Source organism: Capsicum annuum, chromosome 1 (genome assembly GCF_002878395.1).
Source record: "Capsicum annuum cultivar UCD-10X-F1 chromosome 1, UCD10Xv1.1, whole genome shotgun sequence".
NCBI lineage: Eukaryota > Viridiplantae > Streptophyta > Magnoliopsida > Solanales > Solanaceae > Capsicum > Capsicum annuum.
Genome location: NC_061111.1, coordinates 15,030,970 through 15,046,258, shown reverse-complemented (window position 1 = coordinate 15,046,258; position 15,289 = coordinate 15,030,970). Strand labels below are relative to the sequence as shown.

The 15,289-nt window shown below is 32.7% G+C and overlaps 1 protein-coding gene across 2 annotated transcripts; it reads right to left on the bottom strand.

Annotated features, from left to right (window-relative positions):
• Positions 1–510: 510 nt before the first annotated feature.
• Positions 511–9,405, bottom strand: LOC107869165 (probable methyltransferase PMT14). 2 transcript variants are annotated; one of them, XM_016715731.2, is made up of 7 exons: positions 8,958–9,405; positions 5,896–6,572; positions 4,845–5,055; positions 3,008–3,290; positions 1,607–1,993; positions 1,217–1,294; positions 511–1,103 (listed from the first exon to the last, which is right to left on the bottom strand). In XM_016715731.2, exons 2-7 carry the CDS (start codon positions 6,541–6,543, stop codon positions 863–865), a joined length of 1,848 nt encoding a protein of 615 aa, XP_016571217.1. In that variant the 5' UTR covers positions 6,544–6,572; positions 8,958–9,405; the 3' UTR covers positions 511–862. The 2 variants fall into 2 exon arrangements, with proteins under 2 accessions (XP_016571217.1, XP_016571212.1); XM_016715726.2 differs by having other exon boundaries at positions 7,240–8,958.
• Between the last annotated feature and the right edge of the window lie 5,884 nt (positions 9,406–15,289).

The window sequence follows — 15,289 nt, the reverse complement described above, 5'->3', positions numbered from 1 at the left end:
TCACACCTACGAACCGAGGCATCCATGTCTCTTCTCATCACATGATCAAACCATCTCAATCGGATTTCCCACATCCTGTCCTCCGCTGAAGCCACTCCAACCTTTTCCTGAATAGTCTCATTCCGAACTCTATCACCCCTAGTAAGCCCACACATCCAATGCAACATCCGCATTTCCGCCACCCTCAATTTTTGAATGTAAGAGTTCTTGACTGGCCAACACTCCGCTTCATACAACATGGCCGGCCGGACTGCCACCCTGTAGAATTTGCCTTAAGCTTGGGCGGCACCTTCTTATCACACAACACCCCGAGGCGAGCTTCCACTTCATCCATCCCACCCCAATACGGTGGGAGACATCCTCGTCAATCTCACCATTCCCCTGAATCATGGCCCCAAGATACTTGAAACTATCCCTCTTACAAACCACATGGGAATCCAACCTAACAACCACCTCATTTTCTTGCCTCAAGTCATCAAACTTACATTCCAAATATTCTGGCAAAACTGATGAAAGTTTAAATAAATTAAATTACCAAGATAAAAAAAATATGGTTTACAAATGTTGCAAAATTCAACTTTGTACCTAATGGAAACAACTATCAATTTGCTTCCACACATACATATCACTAATGAACTCTTGCTTTGCTTCATTATTTGGAGACAAAGGTCTGGCTTTTCATTACCCTCCCCAAAATCACACATCAAAGAAAAAAAATTAACTAAAATTGCTCTACATGAGAACTTGCACTATTTGTTATATGCCATCTTTGAGAAGAAAACCTTCATATATCTTTCTGGAAATTTACCTTCCATTTCAGAATTCTCAGGTTTTTGCTATATACTCGAATATTGGCACGGTCTCATTCATCGGTTGGCGTGTTTTGGTCTTCATCACCTTCAACAAAATATTGTTTGACAGCAATAAAAATTTTCTCAGCCACCAAGGGTCCATCTTCGTGATCTATTAATTTAGTTTCCCATCTCAGGCCTGCGGCGATTTTCCTAACCTTGTTCAAGACTTCAACTCCATCTCGAAGAATGACTGCCCCTTCAGGACGTAGAACACGGTCCATTTCAAGGAGAATATCTTCAAAGTCACACCTGTTCCACAATCATATAGCTTTAGGAATCAGAAACTTTTTTATCTTCTGTGCAATATATCCGACTAACAGATAGCAATGGATCCGTATCTTTAGAGTTTAAAGAATGCTTACTTGTCCTCGTACAGAGTGAACAAGCGATTAGCATGAAGGAGGTCATACGTCCTCGGGTATGTAGAGAAGCCTTCACACCTGAAAAGAGAGAAAAGTCGAAATTAATAAAAGTTTCAAGAGCAATATTCTCGACTATTTCCCCTGCAAAACAGTAACAGAACAATGACAACTGCCAAAGCACACATAATATCTCCAATATGAAACCTTAAATTTCCCTCAAACATGCAAGCAACCGTAGGTCTTCGATGTTTCATTTGAATCTTCTCATTAGATGCTATAGCTGTTCCGTAAATAAAGGGAAGAAGATTCTGGAATTCGTGAAAACTAGGGTAGGTGGGATATGCTGATATTCTTAAAAATAGTAGATAAGAAACCATTAGCGATGCGTACCAGTCATGGTATATGCCAATCAACCCCCTCTCGTATACGACACCAAGAGTGTTGTCAGCAATAGTTGGCACAACATTCATCACCCACAGTTTAGGAGAGTCTAGCGCTGCTGCAAATCCTCCAAGTCCGGCATTCATGTCCATTATGTTGTGGTATCTTGTGGTGCCAAGTAGGCTAACTGCCCTCTTGTAAGAAGCAACGTGTTTCTTCCAAAGCTTATTATCCTCTTGATAAGATTCGACCGTAACCCCAGGAACCATTTCATTGGATATACGTGGTGGAACTGCAAAAAGCCTAGCAGGAAACTTCTTCAACTCTCCTCCAGCTACTTCATCAGAATTCTTGACGTCCGGGTAGGGGGTTATGCATGCCTCCATTTTCTTATACCTGAATCCCCATTTATACAAAGTTGAAAGACAAACATACATTAGCACTTACATAATGGGATAACAATCTAGCATTCAATATTTATGGTGATAACCCAAACGACCCAAGGTAAAGTCATAGTCACGAAGCACACAGAAAACTAAACGTGGATAGGCATGAAATATTTTCTATAATACTTGTCATGACTCATGAGTAGCTCTGACCTTTTACTTTTTTTGTAAACTGCATTCCATCTTACACTTTAATAGCTCTGATTTACACTATACTTAATACAACTGAAAGGAGAAGACCCACTGATAACTGTACATCTATATTAATGTTGTTGGTTGGATACTATAACCTAATTTTGTCAAAGCAGAAAGTCACATCGAAGGAACTTCAAGTTCATAGGGATGCTTCGCCCCCTTTACCCTCAAAAACATAGTGTATATATATAGCATAGCGATAAAGTAATTATTAGCTTGGCGAAAAACAAGTAAAAATCGTAATGCAGTATTTTTAATCGTCTTTAACCAATTAAAAATAGCATAGTGATAAATTTTGTCAATGCAGTACTTTGCTAGTTTACATAGTGTATATATATATATATACATATATATATATATATAGCATAGTGATAAAGTAATGATCGTGTATCAACAGGCCACTTTTATGCAGTATCTCAACATACATCAACATACTGGTTTGCAAGCAGGTCTTGTAAAACCTACAAGGCTAGAAAGATAAAGGGTTTACCCAATTGCTGCAGAAACCAACTATTTTCTCTATATCAACTTACTTTATATGTGCCGCATTGTCCCTGAGAGGTGCTCCAGTTAATATATTACTACAGGAAATTTTAAGTAGAATTCTGAGTTTCAACTCTTTTGAGGAAACCACAATAAAAATAGAAGGATAAACAGTTTGAACTTAGACGCAACAAATTATCTAATACTTTCACCATTAAAACACAGTGTAGAGGGTCTCTGCAGTATAAATAAAAATAATTTGACAAGTAGGGCTCTAGAAACTCACCAGACATTATCGGCATCCTTTGTTTGACATGTGTTAGCAGATGTTCTTCTGCATGATTTTCCATTTATGTTTTTCCTCCATATAGCTACATCACCTTTTTCGTATTTCTTCTCCCAGCAAAGAAGCTCAGCATACTCTTCGATCCTTTTCTGCTCGGCTCTACAATTCTCCTTGGTCCTGTTCCAGACTTTGTGATAGGTCTTCCAGTTGAGTGGAGGACCAGAAAGTATCCAGTATCCACCGGGTCTCAGAACTCGATCAACTTCCATCATGTACATGCCCTCTGCACATACAAGCCAATTATCAGCAAGCTAGAAAATTCACCATTTAAAGTCAAAGTCGTCACCGACAAGTTTAATTTTCTTAGGATAAATGAAAATCACAGTCACTACTTAACATAATTCTTGAAAACAGCTAATTTACAGCACCTAATTTTATTTACTACATGATCAAAAGGATCTTTCCTCTTGCACAAAGGAATTTACTGTTTTGCTGTAAGCTCATTCCAAAACCCAATATCTGTCAAATCTTTTCCTTGTGATTTGATCTCCAGTACTCGGTATGCTCTTCTCCTATTTGGATGTTCCAAAGGCATTAGATGTCTCCTTTCCAACGGTGTTGTTAATAGAGCTCTGATGCTCCGGATGGCACTAGAAGAACAATACACCGGGCAAGTACAACGTGAAAAACATTTAATGAAGTGAGAAAGTTTTAGAAAGACTCTTAGTTTATCACCAACTCTTATACAGTATTTATCAATGGCAATCCTCTTAAATGGTTAATTCCCCATTTATAATCTGTACAAAAGTAGGTTGAAGACCTAAATTGGATCTAGAAAGTACTTGTCAGGGTAAAATCTATGTGTTTACAACAACACAACATACCCAGTAATATGTGTTTATTCCTCTTTAAACACATAATACTGTTAAAGCTGGAACTCATACATTCAGAGATGTATAGCATTTTCCTCATTTTATCTATAGTTTATAGGAACCACAAACTTATCGAAACAGCCCAAAGAACTTGACGTCATTTATTCAAAGAATGAAATATATTACACCAAACAATACAGTCCAAAACATCGCAGCAACAACAAAACCTCTCTTTATAAAAATTTCGCAGGCCAAGACTTTTCTCTTTTAATAAAGAAACAGTTTCATTAATATACACCAAGATGGTGATACTTTAGAGTTAGTAGACAAAGGCTTATCTGTCCTATGGCAATCAGTGCATAGTGCATTTCTTCCTCACTCTCTCCTCCGCCCCGAATATCAGAATCTTCCTAAATTCTTTAGTAATTTCTTCAGCCTGTGTCCATCTCAAGTTTGGCATTTAACATTCTGTTCTACTCGAGCTAAGCTCAGAGCAGTAAGCAAAAATCACAAAGATGCCACATGGATGTAGAACTCTAACTCCAAATATAATAAATAAAATCAAATAGTTAAAAGGTTTTGGAAAGCAGAAAAATGATATTTGTCAAAAGATATGAGTATATGACGTTAGCTCAGATATGTAATTAAAAAAAAAACAGGATATCCAAATGTTCACTGCTGAGTGGATAGTATTTTATTTAAGTTGGAAAAGAATTGCAGTCCCTATTAAAGGTGAAATAAACTATTCAATAGCAGAGTAGAAATTTCCATTATGGAGTCAAACATACTTTCAGAGTCATCAGCACCTATCCTGTTTCCAACTTTTTCTTTTTTTTTTTTGATAACTACAGTTTCCAAAAGGTTCCACAGATCTTAAATCCGTCTTCGAAGATAGATAAACAAGATAAAAAAATGGATATCAGAAAAATTCTGTAAGCTTGTTAATTTATAGCTTGCGGATATACCGTTTGATGCCCAGGGAATCAGACATCGAGAACAATGAGACATATCGAATGCTCTGGAAGGGTATGGAAGGCTTATGGAACCAAGAACACCAATAACAGCAGGTACACCTCGCTCCAATGCAAATTGCACTTGTGCTTCATGATTATCCTTAGGTGCAAATGACATCGCCTGAATATTTCTCTTCAGCAAGTAAGCACCCCAGCTTGCAACCTAACCAATAAGATGTGAATGCAACAAGTTGTAAGAATTCAAGAAAACAGGCCACTAAGCAGCATGATACTTAATGGACAATTACAAGCACTAATGCACTAATGAAGAACTTTTCCAGGAGAGATTTTTATGACATGTAAATTATATTAGACCCCAAGGATTTCAAGGCTTTACTAAACCAATTGGAATAGTATCCTTCCAAGCAACTTATCAGGGAGAAAGGTATTCTCACAGGTTGCTGGAAGCATTTAGATAGTCAATTCAATGACCGTAGTGATTAAAATATCCCATTTTGGCTTTCAATAGCAAAACCATTACAAATAGCACTATTACTAGTAAATGTGAACTAGTCAAGTATCGATATGGTAATTGAGTTTTTTAAAGATGTGTCAGCATTAAAGAAAACAACAGCCTTAGCGACACAGTTTTGATCCTTTCACAAAAATGTGTTTAACGTGTGTGTGAAACTTAATTAGACGTGAATCAGGTAAATTCTCCTTTTTCCATAAGTAAAATGCAACCACTGAGAATAATCAGCATCATGGGGATGGCTTTCTTAATGGAAACAAAAAGTAAAAATAAGAAGTTGTCGTTAGAGAGGAAGTATATGCAGCTACAACTGATACAATAGATAAACTGTTGAATGACTCCACACACTAGAAACATTTTTGTAATATATCCCCTTACTTTCCCCTCTATGTAAGTTATTGAGAAATTGAATACATGTTAACTTCCAAATTATACCTCAAAGTGTTTCTAGAACTAACACTTGTCCAGCCTGCCCAAGCTCTAAGCTAGTATAACTCGAGGGAAAGGAGGAAAACGGCAAAGAAAACATACCCCACAACCAGTGTCAAGAGCAGTTCTTATCATGCCACTTCCAATTGGAATCACGGAAGCAAGTTCATCAATATATGCATCTGCTCCTCTAGGGAACATTGTACCTCCTCCTGGAAATTTGAAAACATTTCCCTGAAACTGTACCCAGTTCTGGACCGCCTTCTCAACTGTTAAGTGTTTGTACGGCACATTAGCGTAGTACGCATAATCACGGCTTTTTGGCCATGGAAATGGAGTTGTGTATCCTTTGGGTGCTAGAATCAGACAACGAAGCTTTTCATCATCAGGAGGGCAATGTCTTTCTCTATATACCATATTTTCCCGTGGGAATTTCATAGCTCGGTCTTGTTCATGGCAAGGAGTATAGTCAGTGTATTTAGTCTCACATGATTTGAATCTTTTAGTTGTTGCAGAAGTTTCAACCGTTTCCACATAATTATGGTGCGACTCAAAATCCAGAGTGGTTGGTGGAAAGATATTGCAGTCAGCAGTTTGTGCAGTCACTTGTAGTGCTAATTTATCTCCCTTTCCGGACCCACTTTTCTGCCAAACTCCTACTAGATAACAGAAACAGCAAAGACCAATGACAATCAATATAGAGATCGGCCGCCGTGTTCTGTTGTGTGGTCCATGATACTTGGACGCCATTATGTGCTCGCGGCAGCAGCAGAAGTTCCCTGTAGCATAAAGAAATTAGATCTTCGAGCAATTGACAGGAAACAAAAGATACTTTTCTTCTAAAAAAAGTTTCATATCATAATCTCAAGCCAGGGAAACAGTAGCTTCATATCCACTAATGCTCATGATAAAGGCAACTCATTGCTTCTTGACAGTCAAACAGTATCAGATTGACTGAAATTCTCAAAAGACGCCAACACAAACAGACCTACTATAATCTAATTGCACATAAGGAGGAACTCATACTAGATATTGACGGATATTCAAGATTTAATTTTTGTTTTAGAACATAACTGCCTCTGACTTCCTCGCTTTAATTCGTGAGCAGTACAACAGTCGGGTGGGATGACTACTCAGACTGAAGTCAGGATCTCATCAAAGAACTACGGACAATAATACATTACCATGAAACCAATTCGGATTGAAAAAAACAAAAAGTGTGAAAAAGGGGAAAGTTACAATTGATTTTTTTTACAAAAACTAACAATTGAGGAGACAAACAGTTGACATATTAAGTGATTATCAGATAGAAATAATTAACTAAGTTCTCTTATGTCTGAAATAAGAAATCACCAGTCACAGATCTCGGATGCGCATTGATCTACAAAGTTAAAGAAAACAAAACGGTAGACAAAATGATCATATAACAGCTCAGTAAATAATAACCATTCAGTGTCTTCATACTATGAAGCAGATCTTCTTTAACGTCACTTTACTTCATATAACAGTTGCCCTTATCATCAAAGAATTCAGTAAAGATTATCACCATAGTTCTGACTACTTGTTGAAAACTAAAAAGATGTTGGAAAAAGGGCAAATATAGCAACTTATAAGATAAGAAAGAAAGTGCATCTAGTAATTAACAGGTTAGATTTCTCACATGGTCATTCAACTACAGTTAATATCTCAGAAAGTCACATTTCTTCTTGATTCCAATTTTCTTCAACAAAGAAAGTGACTTTCTGAGACAATAACTATTAGTTGAGTGATCATTAAGAAATCATCTCAGCAATTAACAGACTAAGAAAATGAACAGAATTCTCTGAAACAAGAAATCATATATACATATCTAGGGAAACTGAAAGGAGCCCTTTTCAAATAAAATCACCGTCCATTGATCCACATAGTTCAACAAAAGGGTACACAAAAAAGACTAAAACTTTATCAAACAACAAAGCAGAAAACCAGTACTACACAGAAAACCAAACCATTGCAGCAAAGCAGAAAAATGGAAAAATTGAAAAAGATCAAGACTTTAGCTGATTAAAGCTCATTCCTCACTATACATAACTCAGAAAACAGAAATAAACCCTTTTCATAATAAAAATCACACCAAACTGATCCACATAGTTCAAGAAACCAAAAGGGTACACAAAAAAGATTTAAAACTTTACCAAACAGCAAGAAACTGAAACAATAGAACTTTGGATCAGTACTACACAGAGACCAAAGGCATTGCAGCAAAGCACAAAAAGAAATCAGAAAAAGGGTAAATCTAACAACTTACAAGATAGGACAGAAAATGCATCTAGTAACTAACATATCAACAAAATGAACTGAAAATTCTCTGAAACAAGAGATCACAAATACATATCTCAGGAAACTGAAATGAACCCTTTTCATAATAAAAATCACACTGAACTGATCCACAAAGTTAAAGAAAACAAAAGGGTACACAAAAAATATTAAAAGTTCATCAAACAAGAAGAAACTAAAACAATAAACTTTGGATCAGTACTACACAAAAACCAAAACCATTGAAGCAAAAGCACAAAAAGAAGTCTAAGTCGAGAAAAAAGCAAATCTAACAACTTACAAGATAACACGGAAAGTGCATCTAGCAACTAACAGACTAAGAAAACTGAATTCTCTGAAACAAGAAATCACAACTAATTTTGAATCACTACTACACAACCATTGCAGCAAAAGCACAAAAAATGAGGAAAATGAAAAAAGATCAAAACTTTAGCTAATTCCCAAGTGAGCAATCTGAAGTAAAGTCCCTCCTCAGTCCTTACAGTACAAAATCTCAGTAAACCAAAAGGAACCCTTTTCAAATAAATTCACCACCCATTGATCCACATAGTTAAAGAAAACAAAAGGGTACGCAGCAAAGATCAAAACTTCATCAAACAACAAGAAACTAAAACCATAAACTTCGGATCACTATTACACAGAAACCAAAACCATTGAAGCAAAAGCACAAAAATCAAACAAAGTTACAAGTTAAAGACAGAAAGTGCATCTAGTAACAAACAGACTAGAAAACTGAATTCTCTGAAACAAGAAATCACAATTAACTTTGAATCACTAACTACAACACAACCATTGCAGCAAAAACACAAAAAAGGGGGTAGGAAAGGATCAAGACTTAAGCTAATTACCAAGTGAGGAATGTGAAATGAAGTTCCTCCTTACTAAACAAGTGAGAGATCTGAAGTAAAGGGGTTTCTTTAAACAGATTTAGTAAGGAACAGAGAGAAACACCCTCCACAAATACTTATAAATGCACTGTTTCTTGAAAAAGATAGATTTTTTTTTTATTTTGCTAAAAGTGGAGATGAATTGAGTAGTAGTAATAGTTAAAGATGACAAATTGGGAATTTGGAAATTGAACTTTTTCAGCAGTAAAAATGAAGAAATTCACGATTTTCACATTCACCAACACTCCCCAAATCTAGTATCATAACTGTGAAAAGGTAGACCGCGTAAGGACTTTTGTTCTTTTTTTTTTTTTTTTTTTTTTTTACAATTGGAATTGAATTGCCAACGAAGTGGATGTTGATTACAAGGACCAAGATCTTTCTGGTTTTTTTATTTTTTAAATATCTATTCAGTGCTCGACTTTGATTTCTATTTTTTCATAAGTAAGAAGGAGTTTTTTCGAGTTATTTCAATTTTTTTTCATGAAAAGAAAGTGAGAAATTAATTAGTATATGTATAATTTATAATATATTAAAAGTACGAAGCTCTTTAGTAAAATGATTTAAACTTTTTGTTTATCACTAAAAAAATTTATAATAGACAAAATTATCTTTTTGCTATTTTTTAAAAAATTTCTTTATTTAAAAAAAAAATTGAAATAAAATTTGAATAGGTCTTGAATCCTACGTCAATTCTAAACCTCCATTTTATCTTTTTCCTTTTTTGCATCAACTAAAATACATTTCTTTCTTTATAAATTGCAGACTTAAACATAAATCTAATACGTATGACTAGCTAATTTTCACTCCCCAAAATCAGCCATTTAACATAGTATATTTTTTATTCATCATGATATCCTATTTTTCATCTTTATTAGGTTATGTGCTAAATTTCTGTGATGATTTTAATCAATTTTTCAGCCATGAAAAGTTATAATATGATTTCAAACTATTTTTCAGCCAATTCTATAACCAATCATGTAATAATTTCTAGCAATATCAAAATTTACCATGGCTTAACTCGTGAAAACTCACAGTGAACAATAGAGATATATTCAATATTGATATTATTGCGTTTCCTGACCTTAATGCAAAAAGATATATATAAGCTTTTGGGAAAAAAATGTTTAGAGATTTATAATTTTACAAATTAATTTCGTTGTCTCAATTTGCGTAGTATAATTAAAATTTTAAGATTTAATTTTTTTTGATTGTTTAAGTACATATAGCATGTATTTTAACGTTAATTGCTACATTTTAATAGTGTGTTCTTCTTATTAATATATTTTTAGTGATCGATGTGACTCAGACGTGCAAAACACATACACTAAGCTAGTAAGCATAAACATACGTACTTCAAATTTATCACAATTAATTATTGAATTCATTGTATTTAGTCTAAATCCGCTACTAAAAAAATCTCAATGTAAAAGCTTCACTCATTTAATTTCACATTTTATAAGCTCATTTTGAAAGAGCGCTCATTATTAAGAACTTTTTCACGATCAAAATTTAAAATCAGTAACTTTTAATTAAATTTATTTTTATATAAAAAGTTACTCCCTCTACTTCGTATTATTTATTTGTTTAAGAGTGATTTTTAATTATTTTATATATATATATATATATATATATATATATATATATATATATATATATATATATATATATTTCAAGAAGGAAGTCTTGGAGTAACTGGTAAAGTTGCCTCCATGTGACTAGGAGGTCACGGGTTTAAGCCTTGAGAAACATTACGCATAGCGATAGCTTTAACGCATGCACTGAGCTGTCTTTTTTTTAATATATTTTTCAAATTTATATTTCCTTCTTATCAAGATTATTTCAAGTCTATTTTTGTTTTTTCTTTTTTGCTTTTAAAAAAAGAGGTATTGACTCATCAAACTACATGGCACCTAATTTGGAATTCAAAAGATCTGGTAAAATCATTTATATGTGGGGAAGGGATATTATTAAGTATTATGAATTTATGATAAATAATTAGACCCACGCTTTTAGATCTTAAATTATTTAATGTGATCGGCAAGAAATATTTGTTTATTTTTTGAAAAAATGAAATACTGATTTTCCGCAGACTAACTCTACTAATAATATGCTGGGTAATTATATATATCTTAGGTCTTTATTTGTTTGTAAGAAATTATGATTTGAATTTAAATCATTCAAATTTATAGCGCTAAAAATATTTATAAGATATTGTTCGTTCAAAGATTTTAAATAAGAAAGACACTTTACCCCTCTATTGTCACTCGCCGGCATTATCGACTATCAAATAGTGCAACAATAATCATTTTTAATTGTAGTGTTTATCATCATTTACAATTATCACCACCAATCACCACTATCAATTATCGTCATATATAATCAATTAATTGTGATCACTACTATCATCACCCGCCATCAATTACAGTTATCATCATTATCGACTATCATCATATTATCTTGTCAACTACGGCCACCATCAACATTCACTATTTTTTTAGTTTATTTTTCTAGTAAATATTTTGTTGATGTAATATCTGATTAGTTTAATATTTTATTTAAATTCTATATTTATAATATTTAATAAAAATAGTTTTTATTTATTCAGATACTGGATTAATAAATATTCTTAATTATTTAATATCCATAAATATCGATCATAGCTTATGATTAGAAAGGGAAAACAGTACATCTGGAAAGAATTTAAGGTGGATCAGCATTATAAATAGCATGTTACTTTTTGAGAAATAAAGAATTAATTAACAAGGTACTTCAGATCTCCCTTCTCCATTTATAGTTAACTACATCTATTTTTTTTTTTCTTCAATACACTAAATTGAGTTTACGAAATATCAATCAAGATCCGTTCATTAATTGCATCAAATATATACGTCAAAATAAAATCAATTTAAATACAACAGAAAATGATCTCTCTCATCTTTTAATCATTTTCCTTTTTCAAAAAGAGAAGAAGAAAATCGAGCACATAAGTTATGATTTTTTATTTTGACCTATAGTCTCTAATAAAATCATATTGCAAATATCAATAGTAGAAACTTTATTTGAATTCAGGTAGGTGAAAATTTAGAGTTTAAAATAGGAAAGAAAAAAGATAATAAAGGCACTTGCTTATAATGGACCGTTAGGGGAATAGATCTGAAATTCTGAATGGGACATATTATCAACTGCCATCACATTACTGAGTCGCATTCTGCCGACACTATTTTGATCCCATAAGTCAATGTTATTTATTTTTTTATTTATATTTTTCACTTCAATTTTGCCATTGAGATAATTTCCAAGTTCATTATGCAGAGGTATAGTGATAGTTGGGAGAAATATTGAAGAGGTATGATTATGATTTTGTTTGATCATAAAAATTATTATTATTTTGAATTGGAGTTGTGTTTGGCCATTAATATAAGTTAAAGTTGTTTTTGAAATTTTGTGGGAGAAGTATGAGTGAAAAAAGTAAAAACAAGTTTTCACTTTTCCAAATAATATTTCGGAGTTGGAGTTGAAAAATTCTTGGTCAAACGGTGCGTGTTTTCACTTTTTTTCACTAAAGTAGAATAATTTTTCGAAAAAAAGGAAAAAAAATTCTATGGCCAAACGGCTACTGAGGAAGAAATATTGAAGAGGTATAATTAGATAGAATATTGTGTAATTGCAGCTTATCGAGAATATGACTTTAGATAAGAAGGTGTGACGAATACGAATTAGGGTATAAGATTAACAGGTTAGAGTGTGTTTAAGCTAGTAGGTAAGAGTTTTGTCCTTGTTAGTAGTCGTAGTGTTACGCTTGTAGTTTCTTATTCTTGGATTCTTATATGTTGTTTCACATAGAAAGCTTATAATATTGTTAGGGGTCGTTTGGTTTGAAAACAAGTTATACCAAAATTAGTTATGCTGGAATAAATTATTCTAAAATTAGTTGTACTGAGATAAGTTATACTGATATTATTTTTTTAGTGATTGTTTGATTTGTGGTACTAAAAATAATATGTAGTGCATTATTTATAAAAATATATTGTTTGTTTATTAAAATACCCCTCACTTTAATTAACTTAATTATTTTTATGTCTGTATTCCTATGATTTCTCTTTTTTTTTAGGAAAAATACATAGAGTAACATATCTACGTATTAAATTATAAAAAAATAGCACTAGTTTTATGAAATTACATTTCATAGCATTTATGACATATTTTTATTGTATTTCTCTTATTTTTACCGCATTGGAAAAGTAACCTCAGTTACCCCTCTTTTCACGCCACTATTCCTTCTCTCTCCATTTTTGAAAGATATTTTCCTATTTTTTCCGCCATTAATAAATCTTCCAGCTTCAGTTTTACTTTTTTTTTGCACGATTTTAGCTATATCAAATCTTCAACTACTTCATGTAACTCTTAATTTAGCTATTGCATTTTTTTTTTTCAACTCTAACACATCTCAAAATCAGATTTTTTTTTTTTTTGGTTTCTTAAATGGATGAACAAACACTAGAATCACAAAATAAAACTACTGGCATACGAAATTTAAATTTGAGTTTAGATTGTGGACCGTCTTTTAGTATAGGGTTAACTCAAGAAGAAGTTGTTAAAGTTGTTTCATCTTCTTTACAGAAATCTCACACATCGAAGGAGATTAGGTCAAAATTTTGCAACGATCCGGTTAAAATGACAGAAATTATGAAAAAAAAAAGGTTGCAAAAAAAACATTCTTCAAAAAAAAATAAAAATTAAAAAAGGGACGGAGAATAAAAGAAAAGCTCAAGAAATTGACGTTTTGAGTAGTAAGGTTGATGAGGAAGTGCAAAATTCTTTTGCTGATGATTCTCAAGAAGATAGTGATGAAGAGGTAATTTTTTGGGCAAAATTTCGTGTAAATGTATTTTTTAAGTAAATGTATTTTGCTATAAGTTTAGATGTTACTAAAGTTGTAAGTTATATGTATTTTTCGAAATACTGAATATGTATTTTATGTTTTTGATGATATGTGGAGGGCAAATTTAGTAGAAAATATATTTGTGAAGATGATAGGATAATTGTGAAAATATACTGTTAATAAATAGGTTAATACTCATGAACAGGTTTATTTTGCTATATGTATTTTTATATATTTAATATGTAATTTTTTAAGAATTTGTTATATTTTGGACTGATAAAATATATATGCATGTTACTTTTAGTTTAACTACCATATCATTATATTCGCTATAGGTTATGTCATTGGCTATATGTATTTTTGGCTTACTTGATATATTTTTTTCAGTCTTGATTGTATTTTTACCATAATTGATTTACATTTTTCAGTGTTGGTTGTATTTTTAGAATACTTGACTTGTATTTTTTAGTGTTGCTTGTAATTTTGATTATATGTGATATGTTTTTTTCAGTGTTGGTTTCATGTTATATTTTTTTTTGTATGCTTGAATTTTGTTTACAGATTAAGAAGTGGTAGTTGTACTTTGTATAGGTTATGCGAGACGAAATATTCATAGTCAGAAAACTTTCAAGATTTGCACCACACATGTGCTCGTACAGTGACAAAGATATTTATGAAAGTATACGCGCAGTTTTAACAAGGAACAGTTTAAAAACTTTTCCGACAATAATATTTTTGATTATTTTATGAAGAAGTAGCAATGTGTAGTGCAAGCAAAGATGTGCAGATGCGTTATGATGCTTGAGGTGAAGGGTAGTTCTTCTTCTGGTATTCTGATTTGTGCTAATGTCACCTTTCTTAAATTTACTCCCAGGAAATTTGCTATCATAATTGGATTGAATTGTGTGTCAAATAGATATGAATTTATTTTTGACGAAGGTGTATCAAATAGGATGGTTGAGAAGTATTTCAATGGGGCAGAAATTATACAGAAAAGGCAATTATTTCTAGCATTCACGGAGAAAGTATGGGGGGAGAACAATGATGAGGATGCTGAGAAATTTGCAATCCTGTATTTCCTGCATTCATTTGTGTTATCTAATGTTGAAACTATGGTTATACCTCGTCTTCATTTCGATTTGGTCGATAGTGGAAGATATAAGGATTTTCCATAGGGTGCTTTATCTTTTGGAGATCTGGCCAGAAGTTTGAACAACCGGTTGAAAGCTGGTGGTCAATTTTATTTGATTCAGGAAATGTCACTGGCTATTCAAGTGTGGATTTACGAGTGTTGTTCTAATGTCCCACCAAAGATTGCATCGAAGGTTGATAATCGAATTTCCCGATTATTAAAATAGAAGACGATTGCACCTCGTCCACGCTTTGAGTTTTTGATAAATGCTATGTT